The sequence below is a fragment of the Thunnus maccoyii genome, chromosome 16 (genome assembly GCF_910596095.1).
Source record: "Thunnus maccoyii chromosome 16, fThuMac1.1, whole genome shotgun sequence".
Taxonomy (NCBI): Eukaryota; Metazoa; Chordata; class Actinopteri; order Scombriformes; family Scombridae; genus Thunnus; species Thunnus maccoyii.
In genome coordinates, this window is record NC_056548.1 from 55,001 (window position 1) to 82,953 (window position 27,953).

Below are 27,953 nucleotides of genomic sequence, written 5' to 3' on the forward strand. Positions count from 1 at the left end.
CACTCTCTCACACACACACACACACACACATTCACTCTCTCACACACACATTCACTCTCACACACACACACATTCACTCTCTCTCACACACACATTCACTCTCTCACACACACATTCACTCTCTCACACACACATTCACTCTCACACACACACACATTCACTCTCTCTCACACACACATTCACTCTCTCACACACACATTCACTCTCTCACACACACATTCACTCTCACACACACACACATTCACTCTCTCACACACACACACACACATTCACTCTCTCACACACACACACACATTCACTCTCTCACACACACATTCACTCTCTCACACACACACATTCACTCTCTCTCACACACACATTCATTCTCACACACACACACATTCACTCTCTCACACACACATTCACTCTCACACACACACATTCACTCTCACACACACACACACACACACACAGCAGGTGCAGGCCTGACCAGCCGGGGATTGAACCGTCAACCCTGCAGTTGGACATTTTCAACCTTTATAAGCAGCTTTCTGAATGAATCCAGTTTCCAGGTTTTCCAATCAGCAGTCAGTGAGTTTCCGCTTCCTGTCTGTCATTTATTAATTTATTCATTTATCTGTCTGCAGGTGAGATCAGAAACTGACGGCCTACAGACAGCCTGTAGTTCAGTTTGAAGCGATTCAAATTAAATAATGTTGCATTATCATTATTTTATATTTTAGAGGCGCTGCTGTGTGTCCGCCGGTAGGTGGCGCGGTTTGTTGACAGCTGATCAGTATTAATGTCAGACAGACAGACAGACAGACCGATGTCTCCTCTCGGCTGTCTGACATCCAGCTGTAAAACAAACATCTGGAATAACATCTGAGTGGCTTCCTTCACGGTGAACTCTGAGTAAGTGATCACGGTCTTCTTCCTGCTGCTAACGTTCGTCTGTCCTTCTAACGCAGCATTAGCAGGTGTCAGATGATGCTAACGTTAGCTGGTCTGACTCCGTAAACAGGATGATTGCTCGTTTGTTTGTTGACATTGTGTTTGTTTTTTGTTTGTTTACTGACAGCTGTCAGAGCGGCCTGCTGCTCCCGGACAGACAGCGTCACACAAAACCTCATTAAACAAACCATCAATTAAATGTTTCTCTCAACATCGGCTGAAAAATGCTATCAGCGCAGCATGATAAACGGTTTCTCACACTTCGGTAAATTAGTGTGTTTAATTCGGTTTATGTCTGCTACACCGAGCTGTGTTTCAAACATGTTAAATCTCAGCTGTTTACGTTTGTTCGTGCTGCTCGTTGCCGCCCTCCGAGATTATTGTACGGGGAGAATAGTGCAGAGAAACTGCAAAACCAGTATGAACCAGTATTATATGTTGTCAGATAATGGGCGAGGGATCAGTAAACTGTTCATGGCATTCCTCACACCAAAGTTCATTAAACAAATTGCAAATTAAGTCTTTTTCTCCACTCGGGATGAAATGTGTTTACAGCAGGACATGACGTCAGACCTCTAACTATTCAGTAAGAGCTTCATCCACCAAAAAGCGTTTAAACTGTTAAATTAAACTATTAAATCCCGACTGTTCTCTCGTGTTCACGCTGTTTGTGGCTCCTGTAAGGGACGACTAATAAATTATAAACCTGAACTTAAATTTACTGTTTTGTTAAATCCGACGACTCATTATGTCTTGTTTTACCTGCTGACAAACAGTGAACTGGCGGTTTGGTGCAGCTGAACAGGAAGCAGGATGTTCCTGGATGATGATGCTGATGATGATGATGATGATGATAATGATGATGATGATGTGTGATGTGCTTAAATGTGATGTTTTTAAACGGAGGTTTTGAACTGACTTCCAGCAGAAATATGGCGACCCCGCCGCTCCCGCCGTCCATCCTGAGGGAGTTCTGCCCGCTCTACTACCTGCTGAACGCCATCCCAGCCAAGGTACTGACCCGGTCCATTACCAACCAGGCCGAATACGGAACTGTTCCAAACCAGCCAAACTACTGAACTGTTCCAAACCAGGCCAGGTTCAGGTTAGGGCTGTGCCATATGATGATATCGTGTGACGAGAGAAAATAAAATATTTTCTATTATGTTGTATCGTTTATATCGTTGTGATGCAATTCACACTCTTTACGGCAACTTGTTGTTATTTGGAGTCTGCCCATCTTTTGCATGGATTATATTGATAAATTACTCTTCTTGGCTTTTTACTCGCGAAGCTTTTATCATACTAACAGTAACGTAACGAGTTTAGTTGTCATCAACTCGCTGTCTCTCCTCTGCTGCGCTGCACACACGTGGGGGGGGGATACACGGACCAACTATTTATTCATTGAATTAAAATGTGTATATCTGGATGGTATCATTATCAGGATATGAAATGACCCATATCAGGATACGAGATTTTGGTCATATCGCCCAGCCCTAGTTCAGGTAGCAGTGGTCAAGGTGTTTAACTCGTCCTGCCAGCAGAGGGCGCTACAGACTCAGTTATTACAATCAATATTTGACTCATTAAACAGCTTCAGCTCAGTCTGTGGGTCACCTTACTCACCTGAGTGATGGTGATGATGAGGCTGCTGCTCCTGATGATGATGCTAATGATGATGAAGGTCTTTGTCTCCTGTAGGTGCAACGGGGTTTCCGCTCCGTCCTCGTCTACCTGACGGCGGTGGACAGCAGCAGTGACTTCGTGGCGGTGGGCAGCAGCATCGGCATGCTGTACCTGTACTGCCGCCGTCTGGCTCACATGAACAAGTACAGCCTTGAGGTCAGAGCTTCCTCGGCCGTATTCAGACCAAATCAGGCGGTGCGGCGTTCAGCCGCAGGGTCGAGCGGAGGTGTGGGGGGGTTGTGGGCGTGTTTGTTTATGCTGTAGAACGTAACCGCTGTGAAACAATCTCAAAATAACGTTTTATTGCTCTGATTCACCGGCTTCCTCGCTACCAGCGCTCCCTCTCTTCATTCACTATCTAGCTCACTTGACACAGCTGCTCTCTCTCTTTTTCTCTCGTCTTTTTTAAAATGAGTCGGGAAGCCGACAGCAAAGTCTAACTTTACTTTTAACATTATCAAGCAAAGAGAGATGTCCTCCCTTCATCCTAGTAACGTCTTTGTCGTTCCTCATGGCAGAGTTTACAGCTCTGATCAGTCTGATCATTGGCTGTGATTGGTCACCGCAGCCTTCAGCCGCATTGACGTCAGGTTGCGTTTCTCCAAAAGTTGACTCTGGCTCAACTTTCCGGCCGCAGTCTGGTGCGGCAACAGCCGCAGCGGAACCGCACTACCCCCATTCAAATGAATGGGAGAACTGGCGTTTTCGCTGCACCGCCTTATTTGGTCTGAGTACGGCCTTCTTCTGTGGTGCTCAGGTGGTGTTTAAAGGAACCACACCTTTGACCACAGGACTCACCTGTCCCTGTATTCTCAGTATCCCAGAATCCTTTGTGCTGCAGTCATCTGATTCTGTGATGCTGACAACTAACATGGGGCGGCTGTGGTTCAGGAGGTAGAGCGGGTCTTCCACTAATCTGTAGATCGGCGGTTCGATTCCCGGCTCCTCCAGTCTGCATGTTGATGTGTCCTTGGGCAAGATACTTAACCCCAAGTTGCTCCTGATGGCTGAACCATCAGTGTGTGAATGATTAGATTTCCTCTGATGGGCAGGTTGGGACTTTGCATGGTAGCCTCTGTATCCATTTAGTGTATGAATGTGTGTGAATGGGTGAATGTGATTTGTATTGTAAAAAGCGCTTTGAGTAGTCGGAAGACTAGAAAGGCGCTATACAAGTACAGTCCATTTACCATTTAACACTGTGTGTGTGTGTGTGTATTCAGGGAAAGTGTGATGCGATCACAGCTGTGAAGCTGCTGAGCTGTTTTGATGATCTGGTAGCCGTGGGAACAGCGTCGGGCTGTGTGGCAGTCTTCCAGCTGGTGTCTCCACTTCCTGGTCGCAACAAACAGGTGAGCGGATGGACAGGTGTGTTTTAGACAGGTATAGCAGTGTGTGTGTCTGTTAATCAGCTGTAACACGTGTCTGTGTGTCCGTAGCTGAGGCGTTTTGATGTGGTTGGGCTCCATAAAGGGATGGTCACGTCTCTGGCCTGGAGCACGAATGGCATGAAACTGTTTTCTGGAGATGATAAAGGACGAGTGGTGTTCTCCGCTCTGGACCTGGACCAGGTGACACCTCAACACAGCAAGTTCACATGAGATCATATGAACCAGAGCGTCATCCTGACTTTTTATGTGTATGTGTGTGTGTGCAGGGTGTGTGTAAACCTGTGCTGCTGTTGGAGGAGTCTTCAGGTGTGGTTCAGTTGGAGTACAGTCACCAGGTGCTGCTGGTCTCGACACAGCAGAGATCTCTGCTTTACTGCACACAGACACAGGAGGTCCAGCAGCTGGGCACCAAGCCCAGGAAGAGGTTACTGCACAACACATTTAACATACTACATACATGCAACATACAACACAGGTGACATACTACATACATGTGACATATAAAACGTAACATACTACATGTAACATACTAATATGTGTTACATACAACACATGTAACATACTACATACATGTGACAGTTATTTTAACAGTGACCATAGCTCCATATGGCATCCATATTGTATTTGTCTGTGCTGACAGCAGCTGTGTGTGTTGCAGCAGCGGCAGGTTTGGAGCGTGCTTCCTGCCGGCGCTCTGTAAGCAGAGCGACCTGCAGGTGTTTGCTGCTCGGCCGGGACTCCGACTCTGGAGGTCAGATATCAAAGGACAGGTAGAGGACACGCGTCTGCTGAAACCACTGTTCAACACGCAGGTACGCTCAACCATACTGCAAACACATATATGTAGTACTCTTACTGCTGTTACTATGGCAACTAGTACCAAATACTACTGCTGGAGCTACCACTGCTACTACTATTGCTACTGTACTGGTAATATTACTGCTACTACTGCTAATACTACTGCTACTGTACTGCTAGTATTTCTGCTCCTGCTGGCATGCTTTTGTAATATTAGTATTAGTTAGTATACTGCTTAGTAACTGCTGCTAAGTGTTATTACTGCTCCTCTTTCTGTAACAGACAGGAACACGTGGTGTCAGTTCTGCTCTACTGACTGTTAATGGTAATAACTATAAATGCTTTCTACCTGTCTCACCTACCTGTCTCACTCTGTCAGATTCCTCAGTTTGAGTTATTTCCTCGTCCTGGACCAATCGGAGCTTACCGCCCAGCAGACAGACAGCTCGGTCTGCTCAGCTGTTTCCTCAGAGAGGGTTGGATCCTCAGCTGGAACGAGTACAGCATCTATGTCCTAGACTGCATTAACGAGGTACAAGATACTTTTAATGAGGTACAAGATTCTGTTAATGAGGTATAAGATACTGTTAATGAGGTATAAGATACTGTTAATGAGGTACAAGATACTGATAATGAGGTACAAGATACTGTTAATGAGGTACAAGATACTGTTAATGAGGTATAAGATACTGATAATGAGGTACAAGATACTGTTAATGAGGTATAAGATACTGATAATGAGGTACAAGATACTGTTAATGAGGTGTAAGATACTGTTAATGAGGTACAGGATACTGTTAATGAGGTATAAGATACTGATAATGAGGTACAAGATACTGTTAATGAGGTGTAAGATACTGTTAATGAGGTACAGGATACTGTTAATGAGGTATAAGATACTGATAATGAGGTACAAGATACTGTTAATGAGGTGTAAGATACTGTCAATGAGGTACAGGATACTGTTAATGAGGTACAAGATACTGTTAATGAGGTATAAGATACTGATAATGAGTTACAAGATACTGTTAATGAGGTATAAGATACTGATAATGAGGTACAAGATACTGATAATGAGGTACAAGATACTGTTAATGAGGTATAAGATACTGTTAATGAGGTACAAGATACTGTTAATGAGGTGTAAGATACTGTCAATGAGGTACAGGATACTGTTAATGAGGTACAAGATACTGTTAATGAGGTATAAGATACTGATAATGAGGTACAAGATACTGTTAATGAGGTATAAGATACTGTTAATGAGGTACAAGATACTGTTAATGAGGTATAAGATACTGATAATGAGGTACAAGATACTGTTAATGAGGTATAAGATACTGATAATGAGGTACAAGATACTGTTAATGAGGTGTAAGATACTGTTAATGAGGTACAAGATACTGTTAATGAGGTGTAAGATACTGTCAATGAGGTACAGGATACTGTTAATGAGGTACAAGATACTGTTAATGAGGTATAAGATACTGATAATGAGGTACAAGATACTGTTAATGAGGTATAAGATACTGTTAATGAGGTACAAGATACTGATAATGAGGTACAAGATACTGTTAATGAGGTACAAGATACTGTTAATGAGGTACAAGATACTGTTAATGAGGTGTAAGATACTGTTAATAAGGTAATGAGGTACAAGATACTGATAATGAGGTATAAGATACTGTTAATGAGGTACAAGATACTGTTAATGAGGTATAAGATACTGTTAATGAGGTACAAGATACTGTTAATGAGGTATAAGATACTGTTAATGAGGTACAAGATACTGTTAATGAGGTAAAAGATACTGTTAATGAGGTACAAGATACTGTTAATGAGATATAAGATACTGTTAATGAGGTACAAGATACTGTTAATGAGGTATAAGATACTGTTAATGATGTACAAGATACTGTTAATGAGGTAAAAGATACTGTTAATGAGGTAATGAGGTACAAGATACTGTTAATGAGGTATAAGATACTGTTAATGAGGTATAAGATACTGTTAATGAGGTAATTAGGTACAAGATACTGTTAATGAGGTAAAAGATACTGTTAATGAGGTACAAGATACTGTTAATGAGGTACAAGATACTGTTAATGAGGTAATTAGGTACAAGATACTGTTAATGAGGTACAAGATACTGTTAATGAGGTAATTAGGTACAAGATACTGTTAATGAGGTATAAGATACTGTTAATGAGGTAATTAGGTACAAGATACTGTTAATGAGGTATAAGATACTGTTAATGAGGTACAAGATACTGTTACTAAGGTGTAAGATACTGTTACTGAGGTACAAGATACTGTTAATGAGGTATAAGATACTGTTACTGAGGTACAAGATACTGTTAATGAGGTATAAGATACTGTTAATGAGGTATAAGATACTGTTAATGAGGTAATTAGGTACAAGATACTGTTAATGAGGTAAAAGATACTGTTAATGAGGTACAAGATACTGTTAATGAGGTACAAGATACTGTTAATGAGGTAATTAGATACAAGATACTGTTAATGAGGTACAAGATACTGTTAATGAGGTAATTAGGTACAAGATACTGTTAATGAGGTATAAGATACTGTTAATGAGGTACAAGATACTGTTACTAAGGTATAAGATACTGTTACTGAGGTACAAGATACTGTTACTGAGGTATAAGATACTGTTACTGAGGTATAAGATACTGTTACTGAGGTATAAGATAATGTTAATGAGGTATAAGATACTGTTAATGAGGTATAAGATACTGTTACTGAGGTATAAGATAATGTTAATGAGGTATAAGATACTGTTAATGAGGTACAAGATACTGTTACTAAGGTATAAGATACTGTTAATGAGGTACAAGATACTGTTAATGAGGTATAAGATACTGTTACTGAGGTATAAGATAATGTTAATGAGGTATAAGATACTGTTACTGAGGTATAAGATAATGTTAATGAGGTATAAGATACTGTTACTGAGGTATAAGATACTGTTAATGAGGTACAAGATACTGTTAATGAGGTATAAGATACTGTTAATGAGGTACAAGATACTGTTACTAAGGTATAAGATACTGTTACTGAGGTACAAGATACTGTTACTGAGGTATAAGATACTGTTTCTGAGGTATAAGATACTGTTACTGAGGTATAAGATAATGTTAATGAGGTATAAGATACTGTTAATGAGGTATAAGATACTGTTACTGAGGTATAAGATAATGTTAATGAGGTATAAGATACTGTTAATGAGGTACAAGATACTGTTACTAAGGTATAAGATACTGTTAATGAGGTACAAGATACTGTTAATGAGGTATAAGATACTGTTACTGAGGTATAAGATACTGTTAATGAGGTACAAGATACTGTTACTAAGGTATAAGATACTGTTACTGAGGTACAAGATACTGTTACTGAGGTATAAGATACTGTTACTGAGGTATAAGATACTGTTACTGAGGTATAAGATAATGTTAATGAGGTATAAGATACTGTTAATGAGGTACAAGATACTGTTACTAAGGTGTAAGATACTGTTACTGAGGTACAAGATACTGTTACTGAGGTATAAGATACTGTTACTGAGGTACAAGATACTGTTAATGAGGTATAAGATACTGTTAATGAGGTATAAGATACTGTTAATGAGGTAATTAGGTACAAGATACTGTTAATGAGGTAAAAGATACTGTTAATGAGGTACAAGATACTGTTAATGAGGTACAAGATACTGTTAATGAGGTAATTAGATACAAGATACTGTTAATGAGGTACAAGATACTGTTAATGAGGTAATTAGGTACAAGATACTGTTAATGAGGTATAAGATACTGTTAATGAGGTACAAGATACTGTTACTAAGGTATAAGATACTGTTACTGAGGTACAAGATACTGTTACTGAGGTATAAGATACTGTTACTGAGGTATAAGATACTGTTACTGAGGTATAAGATAATGTTAATGAGGTATAAGATACTGTTAATGAGGTATAAGATACTGTTACTGAGGTATAAGATAATGTTAATGAGGTATAAGATACTGTTAATGAGGTACAAGATACTGTTACTAAGGTATAAGATACTGTTAATGAGGTACAAGATACTGTTAATGAGGTATAAGATACTGTTACTGAGGTATAAGATAATGTTAATGAGGTATAAGATACTGTTACTGAGGTATAAGATAATGTTAATGAGGTATAAGATACTGTTACTGAGGTATAAGATACTGTTAATGAGGTACAAGATACTGTTAATGAGGTATAAGATACTGTTAATGAGGTACAAGATACTGTTACTAAGGTATAAGATACTGTTACTGAGGTACAAGATACTGTTACTGAGGTATAAGATACTGTTTCTGAGGTATAAGATACTGTTACTGAGGTATAAGATAATGTTAATGAGGTATAAGATACTGTTAATGAGGTATAAGATACTGTTACTGAGGTATAAGATAATGTTAATGAGGTATAAGATACTGTTAATGAGGTACAAGATACTGTTACTAAGGTATAAGATACTGTTAATGAGGTACAAGATACTGTTAATGAGGTATAAGATACTGTTACTGAGGTATAAGATAATGTTAATGAGGTATAAGATACTGTTACTGAGGTATAAGATAATGTTAATGAGGTATAAGATACTGTTACTGAGGTATAAGATACTGTTAATGAGGTACAAGATACTGTTAATGAGGTATAAGATACTGTTAATGAGGTACAAGATACTGTTAATGAGGTATAAGATACTGTTACTGAGGTATAAGATAATGTTAATGAGGTATAAGATACTGTTACTGAGGTATAAGATAATGTTAATGAGGTATAAGATACTGTTACTGAGGTATAAGATACTGTTAATGAGGTATAAGATACTGTTACTGAGGTATAAGATACTGTTAATGAGGTACAAGATACTGTTACTAAGGTATAAGATACTGTTAATGAGGTACAAGATACTGTTAATGAGGTACAAGATACTGTTACTAAGGTATAAGATACTGTTAATGAGGTACAAGATACTGTTACTAAGGTATAAGATACTGTTAATGAGGTATAAGATACTGTTAATGAGGTACAAGATACTGTTAATGAGGTACAAGATACTGTTTATGAGGTACAAGATACTGTTACTGAGGTATAAGATACTGTTAATGAGGTACAAGATACTGTTACTAAGGTATAAGATACTGTTAATGAGGTACAAGATACTGTTACTAAGGTATAAGATACTGTTAATGAGGTACAAGATACTGTTAATGAGGCACAAGATACTGTTAATGAGGTACAAGATACTGTTTATGAGGTACAAGATACTGTTAATGAGGTATAAGATACTGTTAATGAGGTACAAGATACTGTTACTAAGGTATAAGATACTGTTAATGAGGTACAAGATACTGTTACTAAGGTATAAGATACTGTTACTGAGGTATAAGATACTGTTAATGAGGTATAAGATACTGTTAACACGCTAAAAGATACTGTTAATGATGTACAAGATACTGTTAACAAGGTACACTGATATCATATCAAAAATATTGTAACCGCTTAACCTCCTCTGCTGGTGCATTTGCTGCATTTCTTGTTACATTACAGACAATTGGGAACAGTGTAAAATCGTTTGCAGAAATGTGTGTTGTGCCTGTGTTAGATGCACATTCAAACATGGCACCATAACACCATTAGTGAACAAAAACAACTGAATATGGCTGAGGTGTTAACAACAACGTTGCCAGTTCATCCTTGTTGTGTGTCATTTACCATCCCTCCCCCTCATTTCCTGTCATTTCTCTGACATCAGCTGTATATATAGTATATTCAGTGTATATACAGCATATACAGTATGACTATACAATATATATCTGATATGGATCTGATCAATTGTGTTGCATTCAGGTGATCATTGGTGCGTTGGAGAGCAGTGGAGACATTGTGTCAGTCTCATGTTGTGACAACGAGATCTTCATTCTTAAAGGAGACAGAGACATCATCCGCTTGTCCAACAGCCCTGAGGGACTGGCCTCCAACTGTAAGTAATACTGCTACTGCTACTACTACTGCTACTACTGCCACTGCTACTACTACTGCCACTGCCACTGCCACTGCTACTGCTACTGCTACTGCTACTGCTACTACTGCCACTGCTACTGCTACTGCTACTACTGCCACTGCTACTACTACTGCCACTGCCACTGCTACTGCTACTGCTACTACCACTGCTACTACCACTGCTACTGCTACTGCTACTACTGCCACTGCTACTGCTACTGCTACTACCACTGCTACTACCACTGCTACTGCTACTGCTACTACTGCCACTGCTACTACTACTGCCACTACCACTGCTACTGCTACTGCTACTACTGCCACTGCTACTGCCACTGCTACTGCTACTACTGCCACTGCCACTGCTACTGCTACTGCTACTACTGCCACTGCCACTGCTACTGCTACTGCTACTACTGCCACTGCTACTGCTACTACCACTGCTACTGCTACTGCTGCTACTGCTACTGCTACTACTGCTACTGCTACTACTGTTACTGCTACTACTGCTACTACTGCTACCACTGCTACTGCTTCTGCTACTGCTACTGCTACTACTGCTACTGCCACTGCTACTGCTACTACTGCCACTGCCACTGCTACTGCTACTACTGCCACTGCCACTGCTACTGCTACTACTGCCACTGCCACTGCTAGTGCTACTGCTACTACTGCCACTGCTACTGCTACTACTACTATCACTGCTACTGCTACTGCTGCTACTGCTACTACTGCTACTGCTACTACTGTTACTGCTACTACTGCTACTACTGCTACCACTGCTACTGCTACTGCTACTGCTACTACTGCTACTGCCACTGCTACTGCTACTGCCACTGCTACTGCTACTGCTACTGCTACTACTGCCACTGCCACTGCCACTGCTACTGCTACTACTGCCACTGCCACTGCTAGTGCTACTGCTACTACTGCCACTGCTAGTGCTACTGCTACTGCTACTGCTACTACTGCTACTGCCACTGCTACTGCTGCCACTGCCACTGCCACTGCCACTGCTACTGCTACTACTGCCACTGCCACTGCCACTGCTAGTGCTACTGCTACTACTGCCACTGCCACTGCTACTGCTACTGCTACTGCTACTGCTACTACTGCCACTGCTACTGCTACTGCTACTACCACTGCTACTGCTACTGCTACTACTGCTACTGCCACTGCTACTGCTACTACCACTGCTACTACTACTGCTACTACTGCTACCACTGCTACTGCCACTGCTACTGCTACTGCTACTACCACTGCTACTGTACTGCTACTACTGCTACTGCTACTGCTACTACTGCTACTGCTACTACTGTTACTGCTACTACTGCTACTACTGCTACCACTGCTACTGCTACTGCTACTGCTACTACTGCCACTGCCACTGCCACTGCTACTGCTACTACTGCCACTGCCACTGCTAGTGCTACTGCTACTACTGCCACTGCTAGTGCTACTGCTACTGCTACTGCTACTACTGCTACTGCCACTGCTACTGCTGCCACTGCCACTGCCACTGCCACTGCTACTGCTACTACTGCCACTGCCACTGCCACTGCTAGTGCTACTGCTACTACTGCCACTGCCACTGCTACTGCTACTGCTACTGCTACTACTGCCACTGCTACTGCTACTGCTACTACCACTGCTACTGCTACTGCTACTACTGCTACTGCCACTGCTACTGCTACTACCACTGCTACTACTACTGCTACTACTGCTACCACTGCTACTGCCACTGCTACTGCTACTGCTACTACCACTGCTACTGTACTGCTACTACTGCTACTGCTACTGCTACTACTGCTACTGCTACTACTGTTACTGCTACTACTGCTACTACTGCTACCACTGCTACTGCTACTGCTACTACTGCTACTGCCACTGCTACTGCTACTACCACTGCTACTACTACTGCTACTACTGCTACCACTGCTACTGCTACTGCTACTGCTACTACTGCTACTGTTACTACTTCTAATAGCACTGCTACTACTGCCACTGCTGCCACTACTGTTGCTACTGCCACTACTGCTGCTACTGCCACTGCTACTACTACTGCTACTGCTACTACTGCCACTGCTACTACTTCTAATAGCACTGCTACTACTGCCACTGCTGCCACTACTGCTGCTACTGCCACTACTGCTACTGCTGCCACTGCCACTGCCACTGCTACTGCTACTACTGCCACTGCCACTGCCACTACTAGTGCTACTGCTACTACTGCCACTGCCACTGCTACTGCTACTGCTACTGCTACTACTGCCACTGCTACTACCACTGCTACTACCACTGCTACTGTACTGCTACTACTGCTACTGCTACTGCTACTACTGCTACTGCTACTACTGTTACTGCTACTACTGTTACTACTGCAACCACTGCTACTGCTACTGCTACTACTGCTACTGCCACTGCTACTGCTACTACCACTGCTACTACTACTGCTACTACTGCTACTGCTACTGCTACTGCTACTACTGCTACTGTTACTACTTCTAATAGCACTGCTACTACTGCCACTGCTGCCACTACTGCTGCTACTGCCACTACTGCTACTACTGCTACTGCCACTGCTACTGCTACTACCACTGCTACTACTACTGCTACTACTGCTACCACTGCTACTGCTACTGCTACTACTGCTACTACTGCTACTGTTACTACTTCTAATAGCACTGCTACTACTGCCACTGCTGCCACTACTGCTGCTACTGCCACTGCTACTACTACTGCTACTGCTACTACTGCCACTGCTACTACTTCTACTAGCACTGCTACTGCTTCTGCTACTGCAAATACACCTGTCTCTCTCCCCCAGTGTCAGAGTTCTCAGTGCGGCTGTCCTCACCTTTGACCACGCCCACCATCCTCCCACCAACCGGATCAGTGGAGACGGCTCAGCCAATCAGAACCATGGCCATCATTGTAGAGGGAGGGGGGAGAGAAGGAGGGGGAGGAGGGGAGAGACATGGTGAAGAGGGAAACGAAGAAGAAGAAGAAGAGGAGGAGGTGGAGGAGGCGGAGGAGCATGACGAGCAGCTAGAGGTGAGATACATTAGGCTATGGTGAGTAAACAGTGCCATGGCCATGGAAGACTGTCATGTGACATTTAAGTGAGAAACAAAATAAAAGCAATTTAACAAATACACACACACTGTGTGTCATTTACACGCAGCGTTAACAATTAACTTGATAGTTCTCTCTTTGTGGGTAAGTGAAATAATATATAAAATATTAAATAGCCTAAATCCAAACTCATCCCATCTTACAGCAACACCACAGAGTCATAAAAATAAACATGTTAAAAATGCTGCAATATCTGATAGTCACCAGGTGACGTACATGTGTATCACACTTTCAAACCAACGTACCAAGTTCAAGCATACTTAGTACGTAGTAGTATTTTAATATGGCAATTATGATATACACACCTCCGCGGGTAGACTTTCCTTCCACTCATTTTAACATTGCCGCCGGTCTCTCGTCTACCGTCCCAATCAATCTCATTCAAAACTCCGTGCGGTCTGATGGCGACAAAAGGGTCGACTGCTCCTTCTCCCGTTCCTGGTAATCCTTAAACTGGCACTATCCACTTGCCATTGAGGCCTCATGCAAGAAGTGCTTGTACAAAGATTCATTTAACACATACAAGTGATTTAAGAACATTTATATTATAAAGTCTGACGTTCTTCACGAGATAAAAACCTGTTTGATTCAAATCATAAATGAATTTGGAGTTTAAATATGATAAACAGAAATCAACTAAAGTACTGAAATAAATGAGCAAATATGCAAAATTAATACTCTGTTCACCATATTATCATCATCATGGCAGCCAGTTTACTGAGAGGGTTTTTAGATTTTATGATTTTATTGTCATGTTCTGACGCAGCAGCTTCTACATATCAGCAGCTGTAAACAGCTGCCAGATGTTTCTGTCAGTAGTAAACAGCTGGCTCAGTGTCTCTGTCCAGTATCATGTTAAATGGTAAATGGACTGTACTTGTATAGCGCCTTTCTAGTCTTCCGACCACTCAAAGCGCTTTTTACACTACGAATCACATTCACACACATTCATACACTGAATGGGTACAGGGGCTACCATGCAATGTCCCAACCTGCCCATCAGAGAAAGCTAACCATTCACACACTGATGGCACAGCCATCAGGAGCAATTTTGGGGTTAAGTGTCTTGCCCAAGGACACATCGGCATGTGGACTGGAGGAGCCGGGAATCGAACCACCGATCTTCCGATTAGTGGACGACCCGCTCTACCTCCTGAGCCACAGCCGCCCCATGTTGTGTTGCAGAGTAATGTCACCTACTGTAGGCTGTAATATTCTCTCCTCTAATGTCTCCGTGACTGTCACATGACCACCTCTCATATTAATCGTGGAGCGCTTTGCTATAGAAAGACTTTATTTAGCATCTAACTTCATGTCAAAGCGTTCCCTCTTTATTTCTGTCACAGTGCAGCTGATGTTGATTGTTTCAGGTCCTCTAATACTGGCACTTATAAACTTAACTTGAAGCTCTACAGTGTGAAATTCTTGTTTGTGAATGAAACTCACCCAGAAACAGAGAAGAACAGGTAACCTCATATGGACATTTTGGAGGTGTCTATGATGCTAATAAGCAGATCACAGGAACTTTCAGCTCCTCATTAACAGGTGACGTTCATCAGGCTGAAACCAGCGACTTACGACACGTTCAGGGAGTGAAGAGAGTTTTTTGAATCAGACTTGAAACACTTGTATGAGCAAACCTCACACAGAAAAGTCAGAGAGTTTGAGGTCTCGAGACAAGACATGAGGCCCAGGGAGACCTTGCTGTTATTTAATGCTAGCTGTGTATACCTGTGTAAATATGCAGGTGATGGAGCAGCTCTGCCAGCCGCCCAGCATCTTCACCTGCAGCTCTCGCAGCCGCAGCAGCTCTGTCACTTCCTGGGACAGTCTCCATGGAAACGGCCTGGGCTCCAGGCGCTATAGTGCCCCCCTGGGACAGGAGGAGATGCAGCAGGAGCTGGTGGTGAAAGCCATCAGAGTGAAGAAGAAGAAGAGACGGCAGCAAGGCAAGCAGACAGAGAGAGTGAGACAGAGAGACGGTCAGAGAGAGAGAGAGAGAGAGATATTAACATGTCCTCTTGTCTGTCCTCAGACAGCGGTGGTGGGAAACGTCTCTCTGAGAGCAGCTGCTCAGACTCCATGTTTGTAGTCCAGGACAGCAGCTGTAGTGATGGAGGAAGTGGAACTCCACTGAGTGACAGAGCTTCCTTCATTGGTCTGGACCTTCAGAACCAGGACTCTCCAGAACAGGACAAGGACCAGTCTTCCTCCAACCAGTCTGGGTCAGTACTTGAAGACTGAAGCAGTGTTGTTCTGTCTCGTCCTTGTTTCTCCTTCCTCCTGACATGACTGTGTCATCTTTATTATCTTGTCCCAGCTCCTGCCTCCCTCCAGACTCCCTGCTCCTCCAGGGCCTGGAACACCAGCTGAACCCAGAGAAGGCATCTGTTCCTGGGGCAGAGACGGAGGTTGTCCCCCCGACCCCGGATGTGGATCTGCTGCTAGAGTGCACTTTCTCCTACATGCACACCACTGAAGAGGATGGTGGACAGGAGCAGCAGCCAATGGAGGAGCAGGAGGACGAGTTTCTGAGCCCTCTGATTGGACCGGAGGAGCAGGAGCAGGAGGTGGAGGTGTGTTGATGATGGTGATACCTCTATTAAGATATGTTATGTACATGAACTCCTGGTCCCATCAAACATGGCAACAGCAGCTACTGTAGGTTCGTCCTCCAATCTGTTACCTCTGTAACCAGTCCCTCTACCTGTGTAACTAGTCCCTCTACCTCTATAACTAGTCCCTCTACCTCTATAACTAGTCCCTCTACCTCTGTAACTAGTCCCTCTACCTCTATAACTAGTCCCTCTACCTCTATAACTAGTCCCTCTACCTCTATAACCAGTCCCTCTACCTGTGCAACTAGTCCCTCTACCTCTATAACCAGTCCCTCTACCTCTGTAACTAGTCCCTCTACCTGTGCAACTAGTCCCTCTACCTCTATAACTAGTCCCTCTACCTCTATAACTAGTCCCTCTACCTGTGCAACTAGTCCCTCTACCTCTATAACCAGTCCCTCTACCTCTGTAACTAGTCCCTCTACCTCTATAACTAGTCCCTCTACCTGTGCAACTAGTCCCTCTACCTCTATAACCAGTCCCTCTACCTCTGTAACTAGTCCCTCTACCTCTGTAACTAGTCCCTCTACCTCTATAACCAGTCCCTCTACCTCTATAACTAGTCCCTCTACCTCTGCAACTAGTCCCTCTACCTCTGTAACTAGTCCCTCTACCTCTATAACCAGTCCCTCTACCTCTGTAACTAGTCCCTCTACCTCTATAACCAGTCCCTCTACCTCTGTAACTAGTCCCTCTACCTCTATAACTAGTCCCTCTACCTGTGCAACTAGTCCCTCTACCTCTATAACCAGTCCCTCTACCTCTGTAACTAGTCCCTCTACCTCTATAACTAGTCCCTCTACCTCTATAACTAGTCCCTCTACCTGTGTAACCAGTCCCTCTACCTCTATAACTAGTCCCTCTACCTGTGCAACTAGTCCCTCTACATCTGTAACTAGTCCCTCTACCTCTATAACTAGTCCCTCTATCTCTATAACTAGTCCCTCTACCTGTGCAACTAGTCCCTCTACCTCTATAACTAGTCCCTCTACCTGTGCAACTAGTCCCTCTACCTCTATAACTAGTCCCTCTACCTCTATAACCAGTCCCTCTACCTCTGTAACTAGTCCCTCTACCTCTATAACTAGTCCCTCTACATCTGTAACTAGTCCCTCTACCTCTATAACTAGTTCCTCTACCTCTATAACTAGTCCCTCTATCTCTATAACTAGTCCCTCTACCTGTGCAACTAGTCCCTCTACCTCTATAACTAGTCCCTCTACCTGTGCAACTAGTCCCTCTACCTCTATAACCAGTCCCTCTACCTCTGTAACTAGTCCCTCTACCTCTATAACTAGTCCCTCTACCTGTGCAACTAGTCCCTCTACCTCTGTAACTAGTCCCTCCTACCTCTGTAACTAGTCCCTCTACCTGTGCAACTAGTCCCTCTACCTCTATAACTAGTCCCTCTACCTCTATGACCAGTCCCTCTACCTGTGCAACTAGTCCCTCTACCTCTATAACTAGTCCCTCTACCTCTATAACTAGTCCCTCTACCTGTGCAACTAGTCCCTCTACCTCTGTAACTAGTCCCTCTGCCTCTATAACTAGTCCCTCTACCTGTGCAACTAGTCCCTCTACCTCTATAACTAGTCCCTCTACCTCTATAACCAGTCCCTCTACCTCTGTAACTAGTCCCTCTACCTCTATAACTAGTCCCTCTACCTCTATAACTAGTCCCTCTATCTCTATAACCAGTCCCTCTACCTCTATAACCAGTCCCTCTACCTCTGTAACTAGTCCCTCTACCTCTATAACTAGTCCCTCTACCTGTGCAACTAGTCCCTCTACCTCTATAACTAGTCCCTCTACCTCTATAACCAGTCCCTCTACCTCTGTAACTAGTCCCTCTACCTCTGTAACTAGTCCCTCTACCTCTATAACTAGTCCCTCTACATCTGTAACTAGTCCCTCTACCTCTATAACTAGTCCCTCTACCTCTATAACTAGTCCCTCTATCTCTATAACTAGTCCATCTACCTGTGCAACTAGTCCCTCTACCTCTATAACTAGTCCCTCTACCTCTGTAACTAGTCCCTCTACCTCTATAACTAGTCCCTCTACCTGTGCAACTAGTCCCTCTACCTCTATAACTAGTCCCTCTACCTCTGTAACTAGTCCCTCTACCTCTATAACTAGTCCCTCTACCTCTATAACTAGTCCCTCTATCTCTGTAACTAGTCACTTCATCTTTGCAGGTCATGGTTTGTGCCTGAACCTCAGAATCACCGGGCACTTCTACAGTCTCAATTTATGTTTGAATAAAAGACTTTCAGTGGTTTGAGAGGGATGTACTTGCAGTCTGTGATGACTTTTGCCTCTAGTCAAAAGCATTCTCCTGTGTTTCTGTGTAGGAGGATGACTTGGCGCCCCCTGCTGGTCTGGCTGACCAGATGTTTTACTCCACTGTGTCCAGTCTGGACAGAAAGCCCAGTATGTCCAGTGATGAAGAGGGAGACATCTACTGCCACAGTCTGCCCCCTGCTGGCAGCGGAGCCGATACCCGCAGCTGTCCATCCAATCAGACAGAGAAGACCACAGACAGACAGACGGACCAGGAAGCTCAAGACAGAGACAGACACAAACCTGACCAGGTGAGACAGACACAAACCTGACCAGGTGAGATTGTCAGCAGGATTTAATATATTTTTTCTTATCTCTTCCTAGTTGGCAGAAAGCTGGATGGGATATTCTGGACCAGGATGTGGAATACTGAGCCTGCAGGTGACGGAAAGGTGTGTGTTCAGGTGTCGCAGGTAGGTGTGGTGTCTGGACTTCAGAGGAGGACTGTGGACAGGTAACAGACAGGTGATCTGTGTGTTGCAGGTATGTGTGGTGCCTGGACTTTAAAGGAGGACTGTTCTGTAGCGTTCTTCCTGAAACTGGCCTCAACTGGCAGCGTTTTGAGGATAATGTCCACCAGATGGCCCTCTCACCTTCAGGTGAGCTGCTGACATCACAAAGGATGGATCCTCAGTCCGTTCACTAAGAGCAGTCATTTGTAATTCCAGCCTGCTGTAGAAGGTGGATCAGATTGTCAGGTGTACAGGTGTAGGTAGTGTCAGCTGGATGCTAACTGTTACTATCTAACAGGTAACCTGCTGTGGAAGGTGGAGCAGAAGAGCATGACGGCGTTTGCATGTGCTAAGGTGTCGGTGAAAGGAAAGCGTCACTGGTACAAAGCTGTGGAACAAACCGCTTTCGTAGCTCTGAGTGACGACTCGGCCTGGATCATCAGGACCAATGGAGACCTGTACCTGCAGACAGGTAACTGACACACCTCCTGGTCCAAACCAGTCCAAACTATAGTATGTTAAAGTAATTGTACTGCTTATGTGTGACACCAGCACCTTTGTGTAGAGACAGGTAAGATGGTGGTTGCCATGGTAACAGTTTGTGTGTCTCTTTCAGGTCTGAGTGTTGAGCGTCCGTGTGCACGCTCAGTGAAGGTGGACACACCCTGCGTGTTCAGCCAGGTGTGTGTGAGAGGAGGCGTGGTCTGGGCTCTGAGCGAACACAAAGCTTTATTCTACAGAGAAGGACTGAACAGCTACTGCAGTGAGGGAGACGGCTGGAAATACGACACTGTCAGGTACTACTGGAGTACTGCTACTACTGTACTACAATATACAGACAGCTACAGTAGTACTGTGTGTAGTAGTTTAGTAAGGAATTATATGAGTGTGTTCATGAACACATCAATGAAGCTGCTGCACAAACACGGATTTTCAGGTGGTGTTAGTGCTGATTCTAACGGTGTGTGTGTGTTGTATGTGTGTGTTGCGTGTGCGTGTCACAGCGAGGCTCAGGGTTTGGATCTGATGTGCGTCGCCCTGGGAGACGGTGGGACGGCCTGGGCGCTGGATGCCAGTGGCAGCCTCTGGTTCAGAACCGGAATCTGTTCATCCAGACCGCATGGAGATGACGATCACTGGTGGCAGGTAAATCAAGCTTATAATTAATTATGAGATCATTAATTAAAAATGATTTGTTTGCTAGAGATCTAACGTTGAACAGAGCTAGGTTTACAGTACTTGCTGAGTCCAAATCAGATGGTGGTCCAAATTGGAAGCACCATGTTTGGTCTTTTGCTGGTCACAACAGGAATGGGGAGGGTTACAGGCACTGAGATGGAAGGAGATAGAGACCCAGTATATAAGACAGAAACTGGATCTGATGTCAGTGCAGTGGGTATGGATGCTGAAGGAGGACAGTAGGGGGGGCTAGAGCAGGAAACAGCGGCCTGTGAGACCAGAGAGGAAGAGTGTGTGTGGGTAGTAAACAGTCAGTGACGTGATGAGGACTGCACAGCATGCTGCAAGTTAGCCGCTAGCATGCGGCTACCCAGCCTGTTGGGGTGAACTCTACAGGGCCTGAATAGGGCCCGACGGCTCCAAAACAAGTTAAACTTGTCTATAAAACCTATATTGCGATGTCTACAGGGGGACTGGAGCCAAATATGGAGGCTTAGGATTCTGTAACCCTCACCTGCCCGTTAGCTGTACTCACCTGTAACCACCACCTGTCCTGTAGCTTTACTCACCTGTAACCACCACCAGTCCTCTAGCTTTACTCACCTGTAACCCTCACCTGTCCTCTAGCTTTACTCACCTGAAACCCTCACCTGTCCTCTAGCTTTATTCACCTGTAACCACCACCTGTCCTGTAGCTTTACTCACCTGAAACCCTCACCTGTCCTCTAGCTTTACTCACCTGTAACCACCACCTGTCCTGTAGCTTTACTCACCTGTAACCACCACCTGTCCTGTAGCTTTACTCACCTGTAACCCTCACCTGTCCTCTAGCTTTATTCACCTGAAACCCTCACCTGTCCTCCAGCTTTACTCACCTGAAACCCTCACCTGTCCTGTAGCTTTACTCACCTGTAACCCTCACCTGTCCTCTAGCTTTATTCACCTGAAACCCTCACCTGTCCTGTAGCTTTACTCACCTGAAACCCTCACCTGTCCTGTAGCTTTATTCACCTGTAACCCTCACCTGTCCTGTAGCTTTACTCACCTGAAACCCTCACCTGTCCTGTAGCTTTATTCACCTGTAACCCTCACCTGTCCTGTAGCTTTACTCACCTGTAACCCTCACCTGTCCTCTAGCTTTACTCACCTGAAACCCTCACCTGTCCTGTAGCTTTATTCACCTGTAACCCTCACCTGTCCTCCTGTAGCTTTATTCACCTGTAACCCTCACCTGTCCTCTAGCTTTATTCACCTGAAACCCTCACCTGTCCTGTAGCTTTACTCACCTGAAACCCTCACCTGTCCTCTAGCTTTACTCACCTGAAACCCTCACCTGTCCTGTAGCTTTATTCACCTGTAACCCTCACCTGTCCTCTAGCTTTATTCACCTGAAACCCTCACCTGTCCTGTAGCTTTACTCACCTGAAACCCTCACCTGTCCTCTAGCTTTACTCACCTGAAACCCTCACCTGTCCTGTAGCTTTATTCACCTGTAACCCTCACCTGTCCTGTAGCTTTACTCACCTGAAACCCTCACCTGTCCTGTAGCTTTATTCACCTGTAACCCTCACCTGTCCTGTAGCTTTATTCACCTGTAACCCTCACCTGTCCTCTAGCTTTACTCACCTGAAAACCCTCACCTGTCCTCTAGCTTTATTCACCTGTAACCACCACCTGTCCTGTAGCTTTACTCACCTGAAACCCTCACCTGTCCTCTAGCTTTACTCACCTGTAACCACCACCTGTCCTGTAGCTTTACTCACCTGTAACCACCACCTGTCCTGTAGCTTTACTCACCTGTAACCCTCACCTGTCCTCTAGCTTTATTCACCTGAAACCCTCACCTGTCCTCCAGCTTTACTCACCTGAAACCCTCACCTGTCCTGTAGCTTTACTCACCTGTAACCCTCACCTGTCCTCTAGCTTTATTCACCTGAAACCCTCACCTGTCCTGTAGCTTTACTCACCTGAAACCCTCACCTGTCCTGTAGCTTTATTCACCTGTAACCCTCACCTGTCCTCTAGCTTTACTCACCTGAAACCCTCACCTGTCCTGTAGCTTTATTCACCTGTAACCCTCACCTGTCCTGTAGCTTTAGTCACCTGTAACCCTCACCTGTCCTCTAGCTTTATTCACCTGTAACCCTCACCTGTTCTCTAGCTTTACTCACCTGTAATCCTCACCTGTCCTGTAGCTTTATTCACCTGTAACCCTCACCTGTCCTCTAGCTTTACTCACCTGTAACCCTCACCTGTCCTGTAGCTTTACTCACCTGAAACCCTCACCTGTCCTCTAGCTTTACTCACCTGAAACCCTCACCTGTCCTGTAGCTTTACTCACCTGTAACCCTCACCTGTCCTCTAGCTTTACTCACCTGAAACCCTCACCTGTCCTCTAGCTTTATTCACCTGTAACCCTCACCTGTCCTGTAGCTTTACTCACCTGAAACCCTCACCTGTCCTGTAGCTTTATTCACCTGTAACCCTCACCTGTCCTGTAGCTTTAGTCACCTGTAACCCTCACCTGTCCTCTAGCTTTATTCACCTGTAACCCTCACCTGTCCTCTAGCTTTACTCACCTGTAATCCTCACCTGTCCTGTAGCTTTATTCACCTGTAACCCTCACCTGTCCTCTAGCTTTACTCACCTGTAACCCTCACCTGTCCTGTAGCTTTACTCACCTGAAACCCTCACCTGTCCTCTAGCTTTACTCACCTGAAACCCTCACCTGTCCTGTAGCTTTACTCACCTGTAACCCTCACCTGTCCTCTAGCTTTACTCACCTGAAACCCTCACCTGTCCTGTAGCTTTATTCACCTGTAACCCTCACCTGTCCTCTAGCTTTACTCACCTGTAACCCTCACCTGTCCTGTAGCTTTATTCACCTGTAACCCTCACCTGTCCTGTAGCTTTAGTCACCTGTAACCCTCACCTGTCCTCTAGCTTTATTCACCTGTAACCCTCACCTGTCCTCTAGCTTTATTCACCTGTAACCCTCACCTGTCCTCTAGCTTTACTCACCTGTAATCCTCACCTGTCCTGTAGCTTTATTCACCTGTAACCCTCACCTGTCCTCTAGCTTTACTCACCTGTAACCCTCACCTGTCCTGTAGCTTTACTCACCTGAAACCCTCACCTGTCCTCTAGCTTTACTCACCTGAAACCCTCACCTGTCCTGTAGCTTTACTCACCTGTAACCCTCACCTGTCCTCTAGCTTTACTCACCTGTAACCCTCACCTGTCCTGTAGCTTTACTCACCTGAAACCCTCACCTGTCCTCTAGCTTTACTCACCTGAAACCCTCACCTGTCCTGTAGCTTTACTCACCTGTAACCCTAACCTGTCCTGTAGCTTTACTCACCTGAAACCCTCACCTGTCCTGTAGCTTTATTCACCTGTAACCCTCACCTGTCCTGTAGCTTTATTCACCTGTAACCCTCACCTGTCCTCTAGCTTTACTCACCTGAAACCCTCACCTGTCCTGTAGCTTTATTCACCTGTAACCCTCACCTGTCCTCTAGCTTTACTCACCTGTAACCCTCACCTGTCCTGTAGCTTTATTCACCTGTAACCCTCACCTGTCCTGTAGCTTTATTCACCTGTAACCCTCACCTGTCCTCTAGCTTTACTCACCTGTAACCCTCACCTGTCCTCTAGCTTTACTCACCTGTAACCCTCACCTGTCCTCTAGCTTTATTCACCTGTAACCCTCACCTGTTCTCTAGCTTTACTCACCTGTAACCCTCACCTGTCCTCTAGCTTTATTCACCTGTAACCCTCACCTGTCCTGTAGCTTTACTCACCTGTAACCCTCACCTGTCCTGTAGCTTTATTCACCTGTAACCCTCACCTGTCCTGTAGCTTTATTCACCTGTAACCCTCACCTGTCCTGTAGCTCTGGTGTGTGACCTTCAGTTTTGGACCAGTTTGATCGACTTTTTCTCTCTGTCTCTTTCTCTCTCCTCTTGTTTCTCTCCTCACCTGTTATCTGCTTACATATCTGCTTCTCAGATCAGTATTTCAGACTACGTGGTGTTTGATCAGGGCAGTCTGTTCCAGACGCTGCTGCAGGCCACGCAGAGCGTTGCCACGGTAACCAGGGCTCCGGTGGAGCGCGTGGTGGCATTCCTGTCGCAGTACTCGCAGTGTCAGCCGAGCCTGGTCAGCGCCAACAGCAGCGGTGTCTGGGTGGCATCAGGACGCAACCAGCTGCACCTGGCCCGGGGCAGCCTCGTGGGTCAGTACAGACTGGTACAGCAGAGTCCAGTACAGAACAGAACAGCAGAGCCGCACAGTAGAATCCAGTTTCTAGTTTCAGTTTCTGCTCTTTGTGTTTGGGTCCTTCAGGAACTTTCTGGCAGAACGTTGTTCCAAGAGGAACCGTCTCAGCCACCAGGTGGACCTTCATCACATCTTCAGCTGTGCCTCACAGAGAAGGTAACATACCTGGACACAGCTGGGCACTACACATACCTGGACACACCTGGACACCAGTTTTCCTGTGTGTTAAATGTGTTGCAGGTACGTTTCTGTGGCTGGCTCAGAGCAGGAAGGATCTGTTCTGTGTTTGGGATCAGGATGGAGAGCTCCGCCCCTCCTCCGTCCCCCTACCACCTGAAGTAAGACACCTGTCTCGCTCTGATTCTACTGGTCTGTACTCAGTCTGTGTTCTGCTAATGTTCTGCTGTGTTCTACCTGTGCGATCAGGTGGAGCTGACTCACCTGTCCGCCTGTCGTGACGCTTTGTGGGGTTTGGACTCACATGGCCGAGTCAGTATTCGCACTCTGTCTGCGTCCTGTCCCACCGGCCTCCACTGGACGCAACTCGACCTCAGTCAGCTAGGTATGTACCTGGGTGGAGGGGGACAGGTGGGTGGAATCAGCAAGTAAACTGGTGATTACCTGTGTAACTAGATCTGCTCATTTAATCCCATAATAACATCAAGTAGTTTCTACTCAGTTAATCTGCTGCTGAGTGTGTTGTCATAGTAACATGATTATCACATGAATGAATGAATGAATGAATGAATGAATGAATACACCTGGAATGAACAGCAGCACTTCTGATATTTACATCACAGTAATAAAGTATAAAGATGTAGAAATAAAGAAAAACACTGAAACTGACTACACTCACACACAAACACACACACACACACACACACACACAAACACACACACACACAAACACACACACACACACTCACACACAACACACACACACACACACACACACACACACACACACACACACTCACACACTCACACACACACACTCACACACACACACACAAACACACACACACACACACACACACACACACACACACACACACACACTCACACACACACACACACACACACACACACACACACACACACTCACACACACACACTCACACACACACACACACACACACACACACACACACACACACACACACTCACACACACACACACACACACACACACACACTCACACACACACACACACACACACACACACACACACACACACACACACACACTCCCTCACAGCTGTGTTTCTCCATCACTTTGACAGGAGGACGTTGTGTAACAGGTCTGTAATTCAGGTCCAGAGATGTCAGAGGTCAACATGGAGTGTGTGTGTGTGTGTGTGTGTGTGTGTGTGTGTGTGTGTGTGTGTGTGTGTGTGTGTGTGTGTGTGTGTGTGTGTGCGTCATACTGTAACCTGACAGAAGGGCAGATCTGTTTTTAGTTCCTTCTCACTATCACAGGCCACATGACTGTCTGTATTTACGACGCTCTGATGACACAGATGAGTCGTGGTGTTTTTCTGGGATCCACATGAGCCTCAGACGCTCTGCTACAAGTACTCTTCATCACATCATGACGTTCTCTTCATCACATCATGAAGTTTCATTACAGTCATGTGACTCTACAGATGATAAATGTCAGTACTCACTGGCATCACAAACAGCTTTAAACAAACCACATGAATCACATGAGATGATGTTTACAGTGTTTCAGGTTCAGACCTGCTGCAGAAACAGAGAACAAGAGAACAAATTAAATGAAACGGCAAACACAGAACATTCCTCACCATCAATGAAACCCACAAAGCTGCTGATCAGACTCATCAGAAGCACAAAGTGCAGGGTTGGCGGTGTGATCCCCGGATCCCCTTCAGCAAGACACTGAACCCAAAGTTGAACCCCCCAATGGTCAGGCCATTGCTCTGCCACCATTGGTGTGTGAATGAGAGTGAAGTGCTTTGTCCATTAAGACAGAAAAACACTGTATACAATAATGATTGAAAGTTTGTGAACTCTTTAGAATTATCTCTATTTCTGCATAAATGTGACCTAAAACATGATCAGATTTTCATATGAGTCCTAAAACTAGATAAAGACACATCAATTAGACAAACGAGACAAAAACATTAAACTTATTAATTTATTAATTGAGGAAAATGATCCAATCTTACATATTTATGTGAGAAAATTCTACAGGAAAATGTTGAGGTATCTGTCTGTGAACTGAAGCTCAACAGAAAGTAGGTCATGTAGCAAGATGGCGACCTGAAACACATCATTCAACCAAAGAAGGTTAAAGCAGATGAAAGTTCATGTTCAGTCGTGACCGTAATCCCACCAACATCCCTGAGCTGACACTGTACTGTCAGGTCCAACGGGCTAAAACTCCTCCAAGCTGATCTGCAGAAACATTTAGTTGAAGTTATTGCTGCATCACACCAGTTACTGAAAGCAAAGGTTCACATACTTTTGCCTCCCACTAGTATGTAAGATTGGATAATTTTCCTCAATAAATAAATGCACAAGTCTAAAGATTTTGTCTTATTTGTTTAAATGATGTGAGTTTATCTAGTTTTAGGAGCTTCTGTGAAAATCTGATCACGTTTTAGATCATATTTATGCAGAAATAGAGAAAATTCTAAAGTGTTTACAAACTTTCAAGCACAGCTGTATGTGCATTAACATCATAACATTAGTTTCATTAAATTTAGTTTGTTTTGAGATTGTTTGGATGTTTGTCCGTAGTTGGAGGAATATTTTTAGAATATTTGTTTAAATACAGACAGCTGCAACAGCTCACTGGGGAGGCTAGCAGATGTCAAAGGTCAGCGGGGGTTTGTCAGTAAGCTCTGACCCAGAATCTGCTCTGAAACAGGATGGGTCACCTGATCCTGCTCACATTCCACCTGGACACAAATAAACATCAGGCAGCAGTGAGAACGTGACCTTCACCATCTGTAACACATGAAATTTACATCAAGGTGGAAATATGAAGAAAAACTTTGTTTCAGTTGTCCTGGACGATGTTGTCTGGGCCTTTAGGGGCTTCTGCAGGTTCTGCAG

The 27,953-nt window shown here is 44.4% G+C and overlaps 1 protein-coding gene across 8 annotated transcripts in view; it reads left to right on the top strand.

Annotated features, from left to right (window-relative positions):
* Positions 1-396: 396 nt before the first annotated feature.
* The window catches only part of tecpr2 (tectonin beta-propeller repeat containing 2), a 35,848-nt gene continuing 8,291 nt past the window's right edge, over positions 397-27,953 (top strand). Inside the window, exons 1-23 of one of the 8 annotated variants that reach the window (XM_042388392.1) lie at positions 397-570; positions 1,859-1,946; positions 2,638-2,778; positions 3,846-3,974; positions 4,062-4,193; positions 4,280-4,437; positions 4,672-4,825; positions 5,191-5,343; positions 10,716-10,848; positions 13,693-13,919; positions 15,748-15,949; positions 16,036-16,225; positions 16,321-16,576; positions 18,973-19,212; positions 19,286-19,353; positions 19,445-19,560; positions 19,712-19,885; positions 20,030-20,210; positions 20,418-20,559; positions 24,604-24,829; positions 24,940-25,029; positions 25,114-25,211; positions 25,300-25,435. In XM_042388392.1, coding sequence (XP_042244326.1) covers positions 1,866-1,946; positions 2,638-2,778; positions 3,846-3,974; positions 4,062-4,193; positions 4,280-4,437; positions 4,672-4,825; positions 5,191-5,343; positions 10,716-10,848; positions 13,693-13,919; positions 15,748-15,949; positions 16,036-16,225; positions 16,321-16,576; positions 18,973-19,212; positions 19,286-19,353; positions 19,445-19,560; positions 19,712-19,885; positions 20,030-20,210; positions 20,418-20,559; positions 24,604-24,829; positions 24,940-25,029; positions 25,114-25,211; positions 25,300-25,435 — 3,427 coding nt within the window. In that variant the 5' untranslated portion in view covers positions 397-570; positions 1,859-1,865. Of the gene's footprint in view, positions 571-611; positions 895-1,858; positions 1,947-2,620; positions 2,779-3,845; positions 3,975-4,061; positions 4,194-4,279; positions 4,438-4,671; positions 4,826-5,190; positions 5,344-10,715; positions 10,849-13,692; positions 13,920-15,747; positions 15,950-16,035; positions 16,226-16,320; positions 16,577-18,972; positions 19,213-19,285; positions 19,354-19,444; positions 19,561-19,711; positions 19,886-20,029; positions 20,211-20,417; positions 20,560-24,603; positions 24,830-24,939; positions 25,030-25,113; positions 25,212-25,299; positions 25,436-27,953 lie in introns of those variants that run through there. The other 7 variants (XM_042388390.1, XM_042388393.1, XM_042388391.1 and 4 more) reach the window with 7 other exon arrangements.